The 18,971-nt window shown below is 38.3% G+C and overlaps 1 protein-coding gene across 1 annotated transcript; it reads left to right on the top strand.

The window, feature by feature from the left end:
• The first annotated feature begins 8,939 nt into the window (after positions 1-8,939).
• Positions 8,940-17,642, top strand: LOC140148947 (uncharacterized). The gene is made up of 6 exons (XM_072171060.1): positions 8,940-8,963; positions 11,596-11,820; positions 11,972-12,047; positions 15,491-15,625; positions 15,963-16,124; positions 16,501-17,642. Exons 2-6 carry the CDS (start codon positions 11,611-11,613, stop codon positions 16,974-16,976), a joined length of 1,059 nt encoding a protein of 352 aa, XP_072027161.1. The 5' UTR covers positions 8,940-8,963; positions 11,596-11,610; the 3' UTR covers positions 16,977-17,642.
• Positions 17,643-18,971: the final 1,329 nt, after the last annotated feature.

Raw genomic sequence — 18,971 nt, 5'->3', positions numbered from 1 at the left:
GATTGTTTTCAGCTCTAGTAACTACTTATGGTTCATGGGTTTAAACATCTCAAGAACTACAAAGACCAATGTAAAATAATTACCAGGCCTATGCATGAACAAAATGGTTCATTATTATTATTATTATTATTAACGAATACTTATATGGCGCTCTACAGAGATCACAGCGCCTTACAATATAAATACAAAATTACAAACAAACCAAGAAGCAAAAATCAAAAAGAAGCACATAATAAACAAATCCCTAAACATTAGGGAATAAATGGGTTTTCAGATGGCGTTTGAAGATTTGGACGGACGCCGCCTCTGATGGCAACAGGAAGCTGGTTCCAAAGATATGGGCCAACCACGTGAAATGCTTTGTCACCAGCCGTGACGCCTCGAGCGTGGAACAACAAGCCTGGTAACATCAGAGGAAGAACGGAGTCGACGCCTAGAGTCATCATTGCCATCATGAGAAATTGGATGAGAGAGGGTGATGTCAACTACTAAGTTTCATAATCGATCTTAGTAGCACCGTGTACTCTTCAGGTCGTCGAAGTAAATTTTGACAAAAATCCCCTCGTCGATTATTCAAGACAAATCGGTCTTCCCTAACATCTTCTCCATCCACGATGCCCTTCTCAATACAACGATCCATCACTTGCTGTTTTAGCTTTTTATATTGCCGTAAGTCGGTGTAAAAGTTTGGTCCATATTGTAGGATCTTTTTCCAAAACGTTCTGTTAAAGTGATTGTAAAGAAGAACATCTCCTTGATTCCATTGACGGATTTTATGTCGTAGATCACTTGTTATTTGATACCGATATGTATTACTGCGAATACCCTTGGAAATGTACAGAATATCAGCAAATTTCCAACAAAGTAACCTTTTCAGTAATATTAAAGACTCATCAAGATATTCCGTAAGAAGAACTAAATCGAATTCTTCATCAAGAGTCTCAACTTTCTTCAGTATCGCAGAAGAATCGTTGAAGAATTTGGGTTCAAATCCAAGATCATAAAGCTGACCATTTCTGCTCCTCTTTTTCATGTTATAATCTTTATTTTGGTAGTAATATTCTGGTTTCTCCATGAATGTTTGGAAGGGATTTTCAGTGTTGTTTAATCCCATACCATTAGCCATTTCAAAGTATCCAAATGCGGATTCAAGTTGAGTCACAGGGTTTCTTAATACAGTTATATACTTGGCATTTGGTATCAAGTGGGCTATTCCTTGTCTATCATATCGCACGTGATTGGTAAGAAATTGATATGTGTGTCCATACTGCCTCAATCCTTTGGAGAGTGGTTTTACAAACTTCACTGGGAATGTCTGAGAGTCTGGAAATAAATGCCCATAGCCTTTTGGGAGGGCAAATAGCAAATTATTTGTGTACCCATATCGTTGAAAAATTGAAGCTACGGTGCTGCTAGCGGTTTTATGTGTCTTTATAAAAACAAGTCTTTTACAAGGCTTGATACAACAGGTTTGCTCCGTTTTATTTGGCTGATGAATATTACCGCTGGAACTTCTTGTACTTTCTTCATCTTTGGTAAGATTTTGACTTCTGTCACCTGATAAATCTACGTCTAACGTATCCAAATCCATAGTGTTCAATATCGGTCTGTGGGAAAGAGGAAAAAGAAAAGGAGATATATTTATCATGAAGATATATATACATTACATCTAGTGTATAAAATCCTCACTGCAACACTATACATGACAAGGTCAAACCCAGTCGTAAATGAATAGCACTTTAAAAAAATTTAATTTGTTTATTTTTCGGTCATGGTCCCGCCAAGGATCAGTCTGAGGACCCTTGGTGTATGCCAAGTGAATTGCATCAATGTTACCGCATGGCTCATTGGTCATTGTTGGTGCAAGGGACCAAGCTAGAAAAGTCGTGTGGCGTTTGTAGGAGCTTGGGTTGAAAAACTCTTAGGAGTAGTATGAATGATCATATTGCACTTTGTTTAGGGTAATTTTGTTTTAAGATATATGTAAATTGAGTCCAAAAAGTGACTATATTTAGCTACCTTGAATTATGTTATTCGCCATTGGCTGTTGGCTGACAGTTTCCCTGTTCAGTTTTATCACTTGCTTGTGTGACACGGTTTTATCTTCTTGGATCCATCGGGGGCAGATTTCTGTTTTATATGCTTGGTCACTTTATTTCAATCTTTTAACGGCTGATGAGATAATAAGAATCTGATTTTTGGATTGCCTTTTACTCTTTTTGTAGATATATTCTTTCGATACATTTGATCTATAATGGGTGAAAATGTCATTTTTAAGTGATTTTTGTCCAGTTTTGACAAAAAAATGTAATTTTTACATGGAAATGTTTTTGAAAAATGATTTATGCGTCCTGAAAAGTATATCAATTCATTGAGATGGATGTTTTGATCACAAAAGACAATTGCAACATTTTTCTGTTTATACTTAATTTTATTAAAGCAAAGTTTAATTTTTGGGAACATCTTGAATGTGTTTTGGGACCATTTTAAGGTAAAAGTTGGTTTGATTTAGTCGGGGTGCAAAGTCAGTACAGCTAGCTACCAGTCTATTGTAGCGCGATGAGTGAAGGACTTACAACCTATAAAACCATGAACATGATGAAAAGAATTACTACAGATTACAAATATTGCAATTTTGATTTTGTCAACAAGTTACAAATTGTAGGTCAAAGACTATTGTGTGGTGTTGGCTAACTCTTGGTGTTAGCTAGTCTTGGTGTTAGGTAACTCTTGGTGTTAGCTAATTCTTGGTGTTAGCTAACTCTTGGTGTTAGCTAACTCTTGTGTTAGCTAACTCTTGGTGTTAGCTAACTCTTGGTGTTCCCTAACTCTTGGTGTTAGCTAATTCTTGTGTTTGTTAATTCTTGTTGTTAGCTAACTGTTGTGTTGAATCAAACTGTGGTGTTAGCTAACTCTTGGCGTTAGCTAACTCTTGGTGTTAGGTAACTCTTGGTGTTAGGTAACTCTTGTTTTAGCTAACTCTTGGTGTTAGCTAACTCTTGTGTTAGCTAACTCTTGTGTTAGCTAACTCTTGGTGTTAGCTAAATGTTGGTGTTAGCTAACTCTTGGTGTTAGCTAATTCTTGTTAACTCTTGGTGTTAGCTAACTCTTTGTGTTAGCTAACTCTTGTTGTTGTTAGCTAACTCTTGGTGTTAGCTAACTCTTGGTGTTAGCTAACTCTTGTTGTTAGCTAACTCTTGATGTTAGCTAACTTTTTGTGTTAGCTAACTCTTGTGTTGAATCAAACTGTGGTTTTAACTAACTCTTGGTGTTAGCTAACTCTTGGTATTAGCTAACTCTTGGTGTTAGCTAACTCTTGGTGTTAGCTAACTCTTGGTATTAGCTAACTCTTGGTATTAGCTAACTCTTGGTGTTAGCTAACTCTTGGTGTTAGCTAACTCTTGGTGTTAGCTAAATCTTGTTGTTAGCTAACTCCTGTGTTGAATCAAACTTGTATGGATAGCTAGTGATAGCTAACTCTTGAATTGGCTAACACCAACACCATGAGTTAGCTAACTCTTGTTGTTAGCTAACTTTTGATGTTAGTTAACTCTTTGTGTTAGCTAACTCTTGTTGTTAGCTAACTCTTGGTGTTAACTAACTCTTGGTGTTAGCTAACTAATTCTAGTGTTAGCTAATTCTTGTTGTTAGCTAACTCTTGTGTTGAATCAAACTGTGGTGTTAGCTAACTCTTGTTGTTAGCTAAATCTTGGCGTTAGCTAATTCTTGGTGTTAGCTAACTTTTGGTGTTAGCTAACTCTTGTTGTTAGCTAACTATTGATGTTAGCTAACTCTTGGTGTTAGCTAACTCTTGTTGTTAGCTAACTGTCTTTGTGTTAGCTTACTCTTAGCTAACTCTTGTTGTTAGCTAACTCTTGTTGTTATCTAACTCTACCTTCAGCTAACTTGTGGTGATAGCAACTCTTGTTGTTAGCTAACTCTTGGTATTAGCTAACTCTTGGTGTTAGCTAACTCTTGGCATTAGCTAATTCTTGGTGTTAGCTAACTCTTGGTGTTAGCTAGCTCTTGGTGTTAGCTAACTCTTGGTGTTAGCTAACTCTTGTGTTAGCTAACTCTTGGTGTTAGCTAACTCTTGGTGTTAGCTAACTCTTGGTGTTAGCTAACTCTTGTGTTAGCTAACTCTTGGTGTTAGCTAAATCTTGGTGTTGGCTAATTCTTGGTGCTCGCTAACTCTTGGTGTTAGCTAACTCTTGTGTTAGCTAATTCTTGTTGGTAGCTAACTCTTGTGTTGAATCAAACTGTGGTGTTAGCTAACTCTTGTTGTTAGCTAAATCTTGGCGTTAGCTAACTCTTGTTGTTAGCTAACACTTGCATTTAGCTAACTCTTGGTGTTAGCTAACTCCTGTGTTAGCTAACTCTTGGTGTTAACTAACTCTTGTTGTTAGCTAACTCTTGCATTTAGCTAACTTTTGGTGTTAGCTAAATCTTGTTTGCTAACTCCTGTGTTGAATCAAACTTTTGTATGGTGTTAGCTAACTTGTAGTGATAGCTAACTCTTGTGTTAGCTAACTCATGCTGTTGCCGTGTTAGGCAACTCTTGTTGTTAGCTAACTCTTGGTGTTAGCTAACTCTTGGTGTTAGCTAACTCCTGTGTTAGGTAACTCTTGGTGTTAGCTAACTCTTGGTGTTAGCTAACTCCTGTGTTAGCTAACTCTTGGTGTTAGCTAACTCTTGTTGTTAGCTAACTCTTGCATTTAGCTAACTTTTGGTGTTAGCTAAATCTTGTTTGCTAACTCCTGTGTTGAATCAAACTTTTGTATGGTGTTAGCTAACTTGTAGTGATAGCTAACTCTTGTGTTAGCTAACTCATGCTATTGCCGTGTTAGGCAACTCTTGTTGTTAGCTAACTCTTGTTGTTAGCTAACTCTTGGTGTTAGCTAACTCCTGTGTTAGCTAACTCTTGGTATTAGCTAACTCTTGGTGTTAGCTAACTCTTGGCATTAGCTAATTCTTGGTGTTAGCTAACTCTTGGTGTTAGCTAGCTCTTGGTGTTAGCTAACTCTTGGTGTTAGCTAACTCTTGTGTTAGCTAACTCTTGGTGTTAGCTAACTCTTGGTGTTAGCTAACTCTTGTGTTAGCTAACTCTTGGTGTTAGCTAAATCTTGGTGTTGGCTAATTCTTGGTGCTCGCTAACTCTTGGTGTTAGCTAACTCTTGTGTTAGCTAATTCTTGTTGGTAGCTAACTCTTGTGTTGAATCAAACTGTGGTGTTAGCTAACTCTTGTTGTTAGCTAAATCTTGGCGTTAGCTAACTCTTGTTGTTAGCTAACACTTGCATTTAGCTAACTCTTGGTGTTAGCTAACTCCTGTGTTAGCTAACTCTTTGTGTTAACTAACTCTTGTTGTTAGCTAACTCTTGCATTTAGCTAACTTTTGGTGTTAGCTAAATCTTGTTTGCTAACTCCTGTGTTGAATCAAACTTTTGTATGGTGTTAGCTAACTTGTAGTGATAGCTAACTCTTGTGTTAGCTAACTCATGCTGTTGCCGTGTTAGGCAACTCTTGTTGTTAGCTAACTCTTGGTGTTAGCTAACTCCTGTGTTAGCTAACTCTTGGTGTTAGCTAACTCTTGGTGTTAGCTAACTCCTGTGTTAGCTAACTCTTGGTGTTAGCTAACTCTTGTTGTTAGCTAACTCTTGCATTTAGCTAACTTTTGTGTTAGCTAAATCTTGTTTGCTAACTCCTGTGTTGAATCAAACTTTTGTATGGTGTTAGCTAACTTGTAGTGATAGCTAACTCTTGTGTTAGCTAACTCATGCTATTGCCGTGTTAGGCAACTCTTGTTGTTAGCTAACTCTTGTTGTTAGCTAACTCTTGGTGTTAGCTAACTCCTGTGTTAGCTAACTCTTGGTGTTAGCTAACTCCTGTGTTAGGTAACTCTTGGTGTTAGCTAACTCTTGGTGTTAGCTAACTCCTGTGTTAGCTAACTCTTGGTGTTAGCTAACTCTTGTTGTTAGCTAACTCTTGCATTTAGCTAACTCTTGGTGTTAGCTAAATCTTGTTTGCTAACTCCTGTGTTGAATCAAACTATTGTGTGGTGTTAGCTAACTTGTAGTGATAGCTAACTCTTGTGTTAGCTAACTCATGCTGTTGGTGTTAGGCAACTCTTGTTGTTAGCTAAGTCTCGCTGTTGCTATAACTCTTGGTGTCAGCTAACTCTTGGTGTTAGCTAACTCTTGGTGTTAGCTAACTCTTGTTAGCTAACTCTTGGTGTTAACTATAATTTATAGTTTATAAAAACTGTTGGTGTTAGCTTACTGTTGGTGTTAGCTAACTGTTGGTGTAAGCTAACTCTTGTTATTAGCTAACTCTTGGTGTTAGCTAACTATTGGTGTTGGTAGCCAACTCTCTGGAGAAATCACAGACATACCAAATGGGGAAGGTTCGCTTGTTAAAATATCACTGTTTCGTGCATGTATTTGTGAGTATTCTATCAGCGAACTCAACATCTGCACAATGAAAAACGTTAAGTTTTGTTTATTCTAACTGTTCATTCTTTTCATCATGTTCATGACGAGTCACTTTGAGATCACATTTCATGATGATGGTTTTATTTGGAACAATGAAGGTGGGACCAATTTTTCTGCCTCCGGGTAATCATGGTAATGGCAAATGGTCACCGTTTCCAAGGTAACGGATGTGGACGTGGCCATGCAAACAAGGTCTTCGCTCCGGGTCTTCGCTTTCCCCCAATTTCCCTTAATAATAATTTATGTGTATATCTGTAGCCCGGGATCTGTAGCGATATTATGATGAGACTTCTGTCATTCTTCAAACTATGATTACGTTTTCAAATAAACGTACTAATTAGTGATTCAATGAAATGTAGACACGTGCAAGATTTATAGATTTATAGTGCATGCATATCACTGCAACGGTATTTGAATGTGTATTGAACCAGGGATATATCCCTGATTGAACATACCTGCTAAACTGATGATTGTATCCAATGTACGAAAATATGAGAAGAATAAAAATGAAGCTCGCGAATGCCAGACGGGTTTTGAAACTCCTTTTCAACATGATGGTACGTGTCTATTAATTCTTTATTAGCAAACCCTGTATGATCCGGTTAAAGCGGACCATGAAGTCTTGTGTGAACTCTCTGATCGAGTTCTCTCTACTGTCCTGTGAATAAATTGAAGCTTGCTTTAGAACTCTAAAATTACTGTGCTCTGCATGACATGTGCATATAATGAGCTGCTGGCCCCGCTGCCTGTTGATTTTGGCATAAAGTTCATGGACGAGCTAGCAATATCATGATTAATCCCACCAATCATTTTCGCTGAAAATTTAATACAAGCTGAAGTTAGTAGGCGTGGTCCGATTTCTGTTTTCTATCTTAGATTGATCATCCCTTGATAATGCCTACCATTATTAAAAGGGCATTTCCCGGGGGCATTTCGTGATCCACAGCCCCATCCCCTCTCTTTTTTCAAAACAAAAAACTGGAAACCATCTAGCTTACTGGCTACATAATGTTTATGTACCAACAATTTCTCGCAGATTAATTCGTTCGTTTAGCAAAAATATCTTCACATTTGAATTTCGTTCTGGTATACCATAACGAAATGACAGTGGCATGAAGCAATGTATTACACTACCGTAAAAACTCGATAGTTAGCATATGTGCTTACTATCGAGCGCTTTTGAAAACATGACATTTTACCAAAGTCCGGTGCTTTATCAACTGGGGTTGAGAGACAAATTTGCAGGTTCGTATATAACTATGTGTATCGATGATTTGCTCAAAACTCTTTACACTTTTGTGGATGGGGCTCTTCATTTTTGCATGTTTTAAAAGCGCTCGATAGTAAGCACATATGCTAACTATCGAGTTTTTACGGTATAGGCTTACACATAATCATGCATAACTTGCTTATGCAAAATCGGAATCAACTCAAATTTTGGGAATAGGCCTAAGCATTTTTCGTGGATATCGACTGAAAAATGTCACAAAAAGACGAAAAAGCTTATTCCCAAAATTTCAATTGATTCCGATTTTGCGTTTGCGAGTATATGCATGATTATGTGTATTTACACCGCTCCATATAGACAATGTGTTGTAATTTCGTTGAAGTGGTATAAAATCACAACCTTTTGGAAAAAGCGGGGGGGGGGGGGGTGATGCTGTGGATCACGAAATGCCCATTTAAGTGAGAAATGACTCGTGTATTCCAATTTTTAGTATTTTTACAAAAAACTGTATTTGCCGGCTTATTTTCAACATTTTGTTACGTAACAGCAGAGGTCACACCGGTAATAATTGCCGGAAAAGAGCTAATGCCGTACTGTCAAGTTATCAGTTTGCCTAAGTCACAGATATTTCTGTAAATGAAAAAGTGTCAATGTGTGTTGTTGTATATACTATTGTCCCGGACTATTGTGTCCATACGATCATAATCGTCCATGATTAATGAAATATTAAAGTTTATCCTTAATTTTTACGCGCTATCATTCTCATCACTTGCAGAGTAGGCCTATGTCAGTACACCTAAAACAATGCAAAAATCAAGATTTTTGATGATTTGTTTTAGACTGAGAGATTATGCGAATCACTGATAGTGCCTTGAACCATGTGGTTTTATATAAGCCTATGTACAGATTCCTCGTATCAAGTCTGTGCCATCCTAATATTTCCTGGTAGGCCTACTGGTCTATCGAATGAGCTACCGTATGTGGTAAATCACAGAAATATAAATATATTATACTGAACTTCCTCCGGGATAACTTCCTTGCCAGAATTTAACCAGAAATATTATACAGGAAGAGCTAGGAAGCAGTTCAGTATAGCTTTCAGTTTGATAAAAATCATTTGCAAGTCCAGTATTACGACAGTATACGTGCTTTCAAAGTCAGGGTAGTGTTAAGATTAGGCTAATAGGCCTATGGCAAATAATTGACAATCAATAACAATGGTGGTCTTCATGTTCAAGTTTCAAAGGTAAGAATTTATACTTGTCATATCAGTCATTCCTTGAAGCTACACTAAGAGATGTAATTGTGAATGTTACATTGTGAATGCATACTTGCCTGCAAATAAAAATCGGATCTTATTTCACGAAATAATAAGGCGAGTCTATCATTTAACAGTGCAAACGTAAATGGTTGGCTAAAAGGTTAATGTTTTAATATGCATTTAAGAAGAAAATATGCCACTTTGTAATATTATATTAAAATATCCAAATAATTTTCATAGACAAATGGCAGTCTGCGGGCTCTTTTCAGAGCCACCTACCTTTCGGTGGACAAGGGACAGTTAATTCCGCGGCTCTCAGATCCACCGAATCTCAATAGGCCAGCAGCCTCTTTTCAGAGCCATCATCTTTTAGTGGAGGAGGATCCGATAACGCGGCTCTTTCAGAGCCACCACATTTGGCATCAGGCACGTGAATAATAAACGGCCCTTTACAGACCACTATTTCTTAAATTAGTAGATAAGGAGTAATTTAATTGTATTTACCCAGCAAACACAAAGAGGCAAGAGCAAGAGGGGCATTCGCCCCCCCCCAATATTTTTCTTGCTCCCCACCAAAATTACGCAAATTTCGACTTTTGGCGGCAATTTTGCGCAAAATGTGTCGATTTGCACCCCCTGAAGTTCACTTTGCCCTCATGCCCCCCGCAAAAATTTCACGGTGCCGCCACTGGACATAACCCGATATTTAAACGTATTTTATAATGCGTGATTCTTCTTTCCTCTGTGATATTGATTATAAGAATAACGATTAAGCATCATTAATTTGATCTCGTGCGCTAGTTTGGAATGTTTGAATGTTCCAGTGTATGATGCGTAAGCCTCTTCCCTTGTTACCTAGCCGGGACACCGGCTAGGTCTTGTGATGCTATCGGATCTTTCTTCGTCTTCTTTCTTCTGGCAACAAATTTCAAAATGCTTCTTCTCCTACATGTTACATCCTACAATGACGTCACTTGCACATATGCATCAGCTATATCCAGTGTCTATAGGATATTCACAAATTTGGGGTCAAAGGTCATTAAGGGTTCATTTCCGGTATAAAACCAAATATCTTCAAAATGCTTCTTCTGCCACAAATTACTTAGTACGATAATGTCACTTACACATATGCATCGGCTATTACATGTACACAAAAGTTATTCTCCGATTTTGGGTCAAAGGTCATTAAGGGAGTCATTTCCGGTCTGAAAGCTAAAAATATTCAAAAAATCACTGTTGTTACAAATTACATAGCAGAGTGTTGTCATTAGCACACATGCATTGTTACTAACCAGGGTCTTTGGGGTGTCTACAGTTTTGGGGTCAAAGGTCATTTCAAGGGTCGCTTCCGGTCAAAAACCAAAAATCATCAAATATTTTCATTTTTTTTTATCTCAAAACGTAACCAGACCAGAGTGACATAAACTTCATATATGCATTAGTGTTACCCGATGTATGTACTGTATTTTTATTTTTTTGGTCAAAGGTCATTTATACGTCATTTCCGGTTTTAAGCTAAATAACTTTAAGAATTTTTATCTCCATAACTAAGCATAGTAGATTTTTTAAATTTAAACTGTAACAATGCATTTTCTTGGTGTAAATGAAGGTTTTTTTATATTGGGGTCAAAGGTCATTAAGGAGGTCAAAACGTCAAATTTGCAATTTTTTTTTAAATTACGGAAAAGTAGCTGTATCTCAGCCTATATGGAACACAGATAAAGCCCCTACATGCTACAGTGATGCACCATTGGTGTGAGATGTCCATAATAGCCGGTCAAAGGTCAAACTTTAAGTTAAGACTGGCAATTCCGGCCCCGGCTAGGTCCAGATCTGTAACCAGATCTAGTTTGAATTTTTAATTGTTTTTACCAAAACCAAAACAACATTTTAAAAACATTTTTGTGTTTGCTGGGTATTGACATATATATGTAGCCCACTATACTCCTAAAAAGGTCCAGTTGAATTTGACTTCATTCCAAGTAAAAGAAGATCACGTCCATTTATTTAATAAACAATTTGGTTTAGGTTGGTTCTCGTATATTTGTATACGGAAGCCATACTCAGAAAGGAAACGTAGGAATATTTCCTTTCAAGTCAATGTGGCGGCACCACACTGCAAAAACAGCAGAGCATCATTTAATAAACACTTAAACATTTAATACTATTGTTAGTATAGTGAACGTATAGGGGTGTTAATTTATAAACACTAAAATAACACTAAAACACTTAAAAATATGAAGATGTTTGTTTTTTAACACACGATAGTGTTAAAAGTACGCTTTTAACAAGCTTTTAATCTTAGGTATGTTAAAAACATTTAGAAAAATACATAAACATCTTCACATTTTTACGTGTTTTAGTGTCATTTTAGTGTTTACAAATTACAAATTAACACCCCTATAGGCCTACCTTCACTGTACAAACAAATGTTTATTAAGTGTTTATAAAGTGTTGCTCCGCTATTTTTGCAGGCGAGGGGATAAGGGATTTTGGCGCCCCAGTCTTCGGCTTCGCCTCCCCCATCACATTTTTATCGTGGAAATTTCCACATGCAACATAAGCAGATATTAGTGTTATAATATTCGAACTTCACATTATTATTTTCACTTCTCAGGTATATGCATTCAAGATGTTGATGTCTACATATGATTACCTTTTCCTCAACGTCCTGCTTCTGGTGACCTGGGGATTCTTCGTAGTTACAGATGGCAATGCACTTCTTCAATCGCAGGAAACAGATCAACAAACAAGTCTAAAAAACAGGATACTAGATCTAGAGAACATTGTGCAGAAATTAACAGAGACAATTAGACACAACGACAGTCCTGGACGTCAAAAGGTATTTATTTGTAACTAATTGCAGCTATTTAGTCTATAGCTTTTAAAGTCTAAATCCAGATTATTTGTAAATTTGCAAAGACTAATTAATGCCCTTTTAGGTTGAAAGCTCGGTAACTTACCTGAAAACGTTTACTTTATATCCCTTTTAGGCTAAATTGACTGACGAGAAACGTGTACGTCGTTCTCTCAACGTTACCGATCACAACTTATCAGGGGTACAACTGGGTAAGTATAGCTTAGGGGCTGTGCAATAATTATGGGTAAAATTTCCGAACGGCTCGCCAAAAATCGCTTGCCCCCCCTCTCGGCCTGCCAAAATCGCCCCCCTGTCTCGGCCCGCCAAAAATCTTTGCCCCCCCTTTACACATGCCAAATTTTTGGGATCCCAATTTGCAAACCTTAAATGGTCTAGATTATGTTGCGAGCGCAGCGAGCAGGAAAATTTGCATGAGCGTTTCCGTACTGTTTTCCTAAGCCTTTTTAGGTCGTTTTATTTAAAAGGTGCCCCATGAATGCGTGCCAAAAATCGCTTGCCCCCTTTCGGCTCGCCAAAAATTTCTTGCCCCCCCCCCCCCATTTTACCCTCATTTAATTATTGCACAGCCCCTTATGTACAAGCCATGAGCAGATCATGAGAGCACAAATGTTCACATGAAAGCTTTCATTTTAATGTGTATCCCATCGATGTATTGTTGCAGCTGAAGATAAAAAGTAAACTCTTCCATAATAATGATAGTAAATTAAATTATATACAGTTTGAACATCGAGATAAAAACGATGGATTGAACACTGAAATTATGAAACATAATTATTGTGTAGTGAATCAAATTAATTTTCTCCTAATTCATGTATAATATGATATACAAATTAAAAATATATATTGGGCCTAAGACCTATTATGGTGCATACATATTCATATTTTATTATCATTATGAACATTCTATATGAATACAGTAATTTTAATTCGAGTGGTGCCAGGCAATAATAAAGGATAAAGCATTGTTCAAGGCCAAAAAACACCTTTTTCCCAAATTCACTTCAGAATGCACAACAAGACCCAGTTTTTTAATCAAAAGAAAATAATGGTTTAACAATAATGTGTGAGTCAACAAAAACACATACAATCAATCATACATATTATTATACACTCTTTAGCTAAGTTACTTTTCCAGCAGCCTTCTTCTTCTTGTTGATTGTAATGTTCTATCTCTCAATGTTCTTGATGCATATCTTGATTCACTTGTCCTGCGAAGATCACTGTTCAGCGAAGTCCACTGAAGACTTTTATATCCTTTGCACAGATTCATCGCACTGTTGACTATCTCCAAAATGGTGCTATTTTCACCTTTCACACACTTTCTAATGGAAAACAGGCCTGCATTGCATTGCAGTTGTCTCTCAGTTTCCACTAACATTGACAGATGTGTTGTTTCATAAACTAAACTTCAGCAAGTCGACAGAAGAATAAAAAGAATATTACCGCTAAATTTTCCTTTCCGAGTGAAAGAGGTACGCACTTTGACGCAGACTAGATCTTCTCCGATATCACTGGCTATAGTAGTACCTTTACTACATAAAATATATTTCTAGTTTGCAATTTCCTTTCTTTGAAGGAAATGGACTGTCAGCACACTATTTCTAGCCCACAACAACACTATAACAGGGAAGAATTGTGTTTACATTTTCTTATTATACTAAACAAAAAGTCCCATTCTATTAACAGCCAATTACTTCATTCACATCTTCACAACATAGGATGTAAACTGGGAAATTCCCCCCAAAATATAAATATTAACCTTTCACGTTACATCACTTTCTGTGGGGTTGCCCAGCATGATGTCATATTCACTTCACAATCTTTGGGATTTCCCCAAACGGTGTAACATAATGAACATTCTAGAAGAGGGGATTCCCAAATATAAACTTACTTCGTACTTATGCCGTCCACACCAGCAGTGGGCTGTGTGATGGCTTCTGCTTCAATGTCCTGCCATCTGTCTCGGTTGGTTGTTAGCCTGCTCATTTCTGTTAGGGTTGGTATTCCTCTTGCTTGCCCATCTGCTTTAGCACACTCCAGCCATCTTTTACTTGGTCTTCCTCTTGGTCTCGTTCCATGTGTTTTGCCCTCAGTGGTTATCTTTGGGTATCTGTTTGTCTCCATCCTTTTAATGTGGCCAACGTACTTCAGTCTTCTTTCTGAGATAGTGTCTAAAACTGTGTGTTCTTTGCCTAGGGTTTCCCGGATAGCCTGGTTATGTATTTTATCTAGTCTGGTGCTCCAGCAATTCGGCGGAGGCATGCCATCTCGAAAGTCAGAAGCCTGTTTTCGTCCTGCTTTTTGAGGGTCCAGGTCTCTGATCCATATAATAATACAGAGGGGATGAGTGTTCGGTATAATTGTAATTTGGTGTCTTGCTTGATGTCTTTTGCTTTCCAGATGCTGTGGAGACTTTGAACTGCACCTACTGCTTTGCTGATACGGTGCCCCACATCTTCCTCACATGTCCCATCTCCAGATATGGTGCCTCCCAGATACAGAAATGATTTTACTTGTTCCAGCTTATCTCCTCCAATTGTAATATCCAGTCTGTGGTTATATTTGGTAATGGCTTGAACTTGAGTTTTGGCAATATTTATTTTGAGTCCATAGTTACTGCTTTCGTTGTGAGCTTTGTTTAACATGCAGGGTTTGGAGTTCTTCTGCTATTAGAACTATATCATCCGCAAATCTAAGATTGTTTATTTTGAAGCTAGAGATAACTGCTCCTGCGTCTTTATTTTCTAATGCTGAGGATATAACTAGTTCCAGAAATATGTTGAAAAGCTGTGGCGAGATCACACAACCCTGCCTCACACCAACTTTTGTGTGGAACCAGTCGGTCAGTTCCCCCATTGACTCTCACGGCACTCTGTGATATTTCATACAGTGATTTCAGTAGGCAGATGATCTTCTGTGGGTATCCACTATCCATAGTTATTCTTACCAGATGGAATCAAATGCTTTTTGGAAGTCTATGTAGCATAGGTACAAGTTTTTATTCATTTCCAGGTATTTTTCAATGATCTGACGTAGTGTAAACAGCTGGTCTACGGTTGATCAATTTGGTCTAAATCCAGCCTGCGCTTCAGATAGTATCTCCTCAGTTCTCTTAACAATCCCTTCTGGAGAATAATCATTAGGATTTTACCCATATGACTAAGCAGGCTGATTCCACGATAGTTCCCGCAGTCGAGTTTGTCTTTCTTTTTATATATTGGGGGTGATTATTGCTATCCACTAGTTTACTGGAAATGTCTGTTTCCCAGATTATATTGCATAGTTATTATGTCTGTGCCTCCTTCTCCTGCAGCTTGGATTTCTTCTGATGATATAGCATCAAAGCCAGGGGCCTTTCCTTCTCTACGTTTGTCTATAGCTGATGCTACTTCTTCTTTGGTTATTTCTGGTTCGATGTCTGTCGTTGGCATCTGCGGTAGTAGGGTAGTGCTTCTGTTGCTTCCAGGTTTACTGCATGGGTTTCCTTCATTGTACAGTGCAAATATAAACAAAGATAAATAATCAAATTAAATTACTCTGGCTACATCACCGCATGGAGACCGGGATGGAGACAAATTATATGCTATATATTTTGTTTTAAATATTGGTTGACGTTTTACTCATTTTGTAGGTCCACTTTCACCGGGACTTTCACCAAACGATCTGGGTCCAGGGTCTTTTGGATCTGTAGGTGGATGTACAGCTGGTTTACCTGGTAGGAATGGGCGAGATGGTAGAGACGGGCCGGCTGGATTACCTGGACGAGGTAAAGTAAACGGACTCTCCCCAATATTGATAATTCAATAAATGGTTTCAAAAAAGCACAAGCTCTTGGCTGGGACTTTGGAACCTGACGTATGATGATCTAAGGTCCCCCTCGATTTGCTTGCTGACCGCTTCACTCGCGCTATTCGATGGGCATCGTGGTTTCATTAAACTGATCTATGTGAGCAAAATAAAAGAGCAAAAGTGACATTAATCGTCCGAATCGAACAGGATACAGGATGCGTTCATCCAAAGCCATCAGAAAAACTATAAAGACAAACGACATGTTCTAACGGAATTACGTCTTATTCTTTTCATAATTGCCACAAACTTTGTAGATGGTAATGCAGGGTTGAAAGGCGATCCTGGCCTCCGTGGATATAAGGGGGAACCTGGAGAACCCGGAACAGATTCTGCAACTATAATCCAGGGAGGAGGTACAACTTACATCCGTTGGGGACGCATCACTTGTCCTAACTCTGCCGAGCTTGTCTATCATGGTAAGGCTGGCAATATAAGAATAATTGCCAAATGAAAATAAATACTATATTAATTATACTACTTATACATGTAACAAATTACAAAGGCAGTTCGAAAGTTACTGTGATGGGATAATGTCGGTAATTACATTGAGCAGATCATGCAACTGATCATGCTAGCGAATATACTGCTCTCTAAATGAGGGCTTACTTCAAAGGTCTATACGTTCTCTCTTTCAATAAATAATATCCATTAATATGTATAATACGTGGCATATATTATGCCTTCACCAGAACGTCGTGCTCCATGTCCATTTTTATCTTACTTTTATATATCTACTTCTGAAAATTATACAATTTAACATGTTTAACAAAGTACCCCACGGTGTTTTTATAGGAATTGCTGGAGGATCTCACTACCGTAATTCAGGCAGTGGGGCAAACCTACTGTGTCTTCCAAACGATCCTGAATACTTAAACGTGCAAAAAGGAGAGCAGTCATCGAGAGCACGTATCTACTCCACCGAATATGAAATCTTCGGCATCCAAACTTCACTCCATAACCAAGAGGTCCCGTGTGCTGTATGTACCGTACCACAACGAGGGAGAATGCTTATGGTTCCCGCAAAAATTACCTGTCCAACTAACTGGACATCAGAATATCGTGGCTACCTTATGGCAGATAGGGCTGATTATCACAGAGGAGAGTACGTATGTGTTGATGAGTTTGCTGAAGGACGTCCTGGTGGAAGTTCAGTCAATGAACACGGCGCCCTTCTCCATCGTGTTGAAGGAAGGTGTTCTCCGGGCAATCTTCCATGTCTTCCTTACATCAATGGCAACGAACTGACTTGTGTTGTTTGTACTATATGAATTATTGTAAAGATACTACATTTTTAATTGAGTTAAACGAATGAACATCACGTTTTTCTTTATGATAGCGGCGCCACTGCGGGTCGGGTACGGACGTGGGTTTCCCGACCGCAGTTAGAACCAAAACACCGAAATCCAATAAAATACGAAATTTTTCCGATTTCCCCCCCCGATTTATCCTGTCCCCGGAAAAAACAACCCTGAAGCCGCAACCGTTTCTTTGTAATGAGTGTAAAGAGTTTAAGGACTACACAGGTTTCTATCCTGCTTGGAAGAGTCAGGAGATATACGTATTTGCTTGCTGCATAGAAGCTTGACCCGTGTCCAGATTTTTACATTTGCATTGACATTAATAAATTTAAACAACAACCGGTATCTACCAAACCCTCCAAAACACAAATTTAGAATAAGTGATACAGAATGACAGTAATGTTTTGTTTTGCATATTTTATTATGTACATTACCACGACACCACCATATCCTGATGTCCCCAACTAATAAAGCTTTATCGTGCTTGATACTAGTAGTTGTTTTTCTAACAAGGCATGTGATTGCCGGAGTGTTCCTTTACCTATTTCGCAGTATATGTTGTTATCATGGTTATAGGCATATTCAATAAAGTCCAATGGGTTTCTTAATATCACGAAATCAATATCCATTTTAAAAGCCAGGGGCAAGTGAGGGAGTGAAGGAGGGTCGAGGGGTGAAAAGAGGAGAAGTCGATGGGAGATTGGAGGGGAGGGGAGAAAAAAAAAAAGAATAGGCGAGAGAGTGGGAGAAGGAGAGCGAGGTAGTAATGGGCCCCTAATGTGTAGGCATAAGAAAGAATTATAAGGGACCGCTCATTATTAATGTGGGAGGGGGGGCCGGGGAAAATGTAGGGGGGGGTTATGTGATTTTCACTTTGACAAACAGGGGGGTTTTGTGATTTTTTTTTTCCTGATAGGGGGGTCATGTGAAATTTAATAGTCATTCACTATTTTTTAATACCAAGAATCCTGGAAGGTCTCGCATACAGTAACAATATCAATCATACCATACATAATTGTCTAACTTGACTTATTCGCACAAAATTGTTCCCATTTTGCACCATATGTCACCATTTTAGCTTCAATTGGGCCAAAAAAATGTGCGCTTCGCGCGCATTTGTAGTTATAAACATAGTCAACGGCCAAAATGTGCTGGATTCACTATACCAAGTTCAAGAAATATTTTCTTTTCCTACCCCATCCCCCCAAATGTCAAAAAAAGAAATCTACGCCACTGCCACATGCTACACACACCTCTCACTCCTCACCACATGACCACCCCACCTCCACTGAAGCACACACCTATAAATTTTCTCATCAAAAGTAGGCTATAATGGGCATAGGGGTAGATCCTGGGGATGGGTGGGGTTAAATTCCCCTATTTTGCCAGGGGGTGGTCCATACAATCACATGTAGGCCTATGTGGGTTTCTGACCAAATTAACCTTATATTTGGCAATTTTAGTCACAAAATTGCAAATTTTTGTGCGCTTCGCGCGAATTTATTCCACTTTTGCATCATATTTCATCAATTCAGCTTCAAAATGGCAAAAATTTCCTCGCGCTGCGCGCACATTTGTACAAAACCTACACTCATTTTGTTGCCAAAAAGAGCTGGATTCCCTATGACTTCAAGAAATTGTTTCCCACCCCATCACCCCCAATGTCAAAATCCCAATCTCTGTGACTGAATTAATTAATGTTTAAGTTTGCTTGAAGGGGGGGGGGGGTTATGTGATTTTGTTTGATTCAATAGGGGGTTACGTGAAATTGATTCATCGCAATAGGGGGGTTAGGTATTTTTCACCCATAAAGCTCAACATTCCTCCGGCCCCCCCTCCCGCATTAATAATGAGCGGTCCCTAAGTGCAGAGAAATGAAAAGAAAGTAATGAATAAAGAAAATAATAATAATTATTCTTATAGCAACTAATTACTGACAGCACTAGGCAGCCATTCAATACATGA

The sequence above is a fragment of the Amphiura filiformis genome, chromosome 3 (genome assembly GCF_039555335.1).
Source record: "Amphiura filiformis chromosome 3, Afil_fr2py, whole genome shotgun sequence".
NCBI classification, from domain to species: domain Eukaryota; kingdom Metazoa; phylum Echinodermata; class Ophiuroidea; order Amphilepidida; family Amphiuridae; genus Amphiura; species Amphiura filiformis.
This window is presented reverse-complemented; position numbering and strand designations above follow the sequence as displayed.

Coding starts and splice junctions, on each gene's coding strand:
- LOC140148947 (XM_072171060.1), top strand. CDS start 11,611: ATGTTGATGTCTACATATGATTACCTTTTCCTCAACGTCCTGCTTCTG. Junction 11,821..11,971: donor ACAGTCCTGGACGTCAAAAG/GTATTTATTTGT, acceptor TATCCCTTTTAG/GCTAAATTGACTGACGAGAA. Junction 12,048..15,490: donor CTTATCAGGGGTACAACTGG/GTAAGTATAGCT, acceptor CTCATTTTGTAG/GTCCACTTTCACCGGGACTT.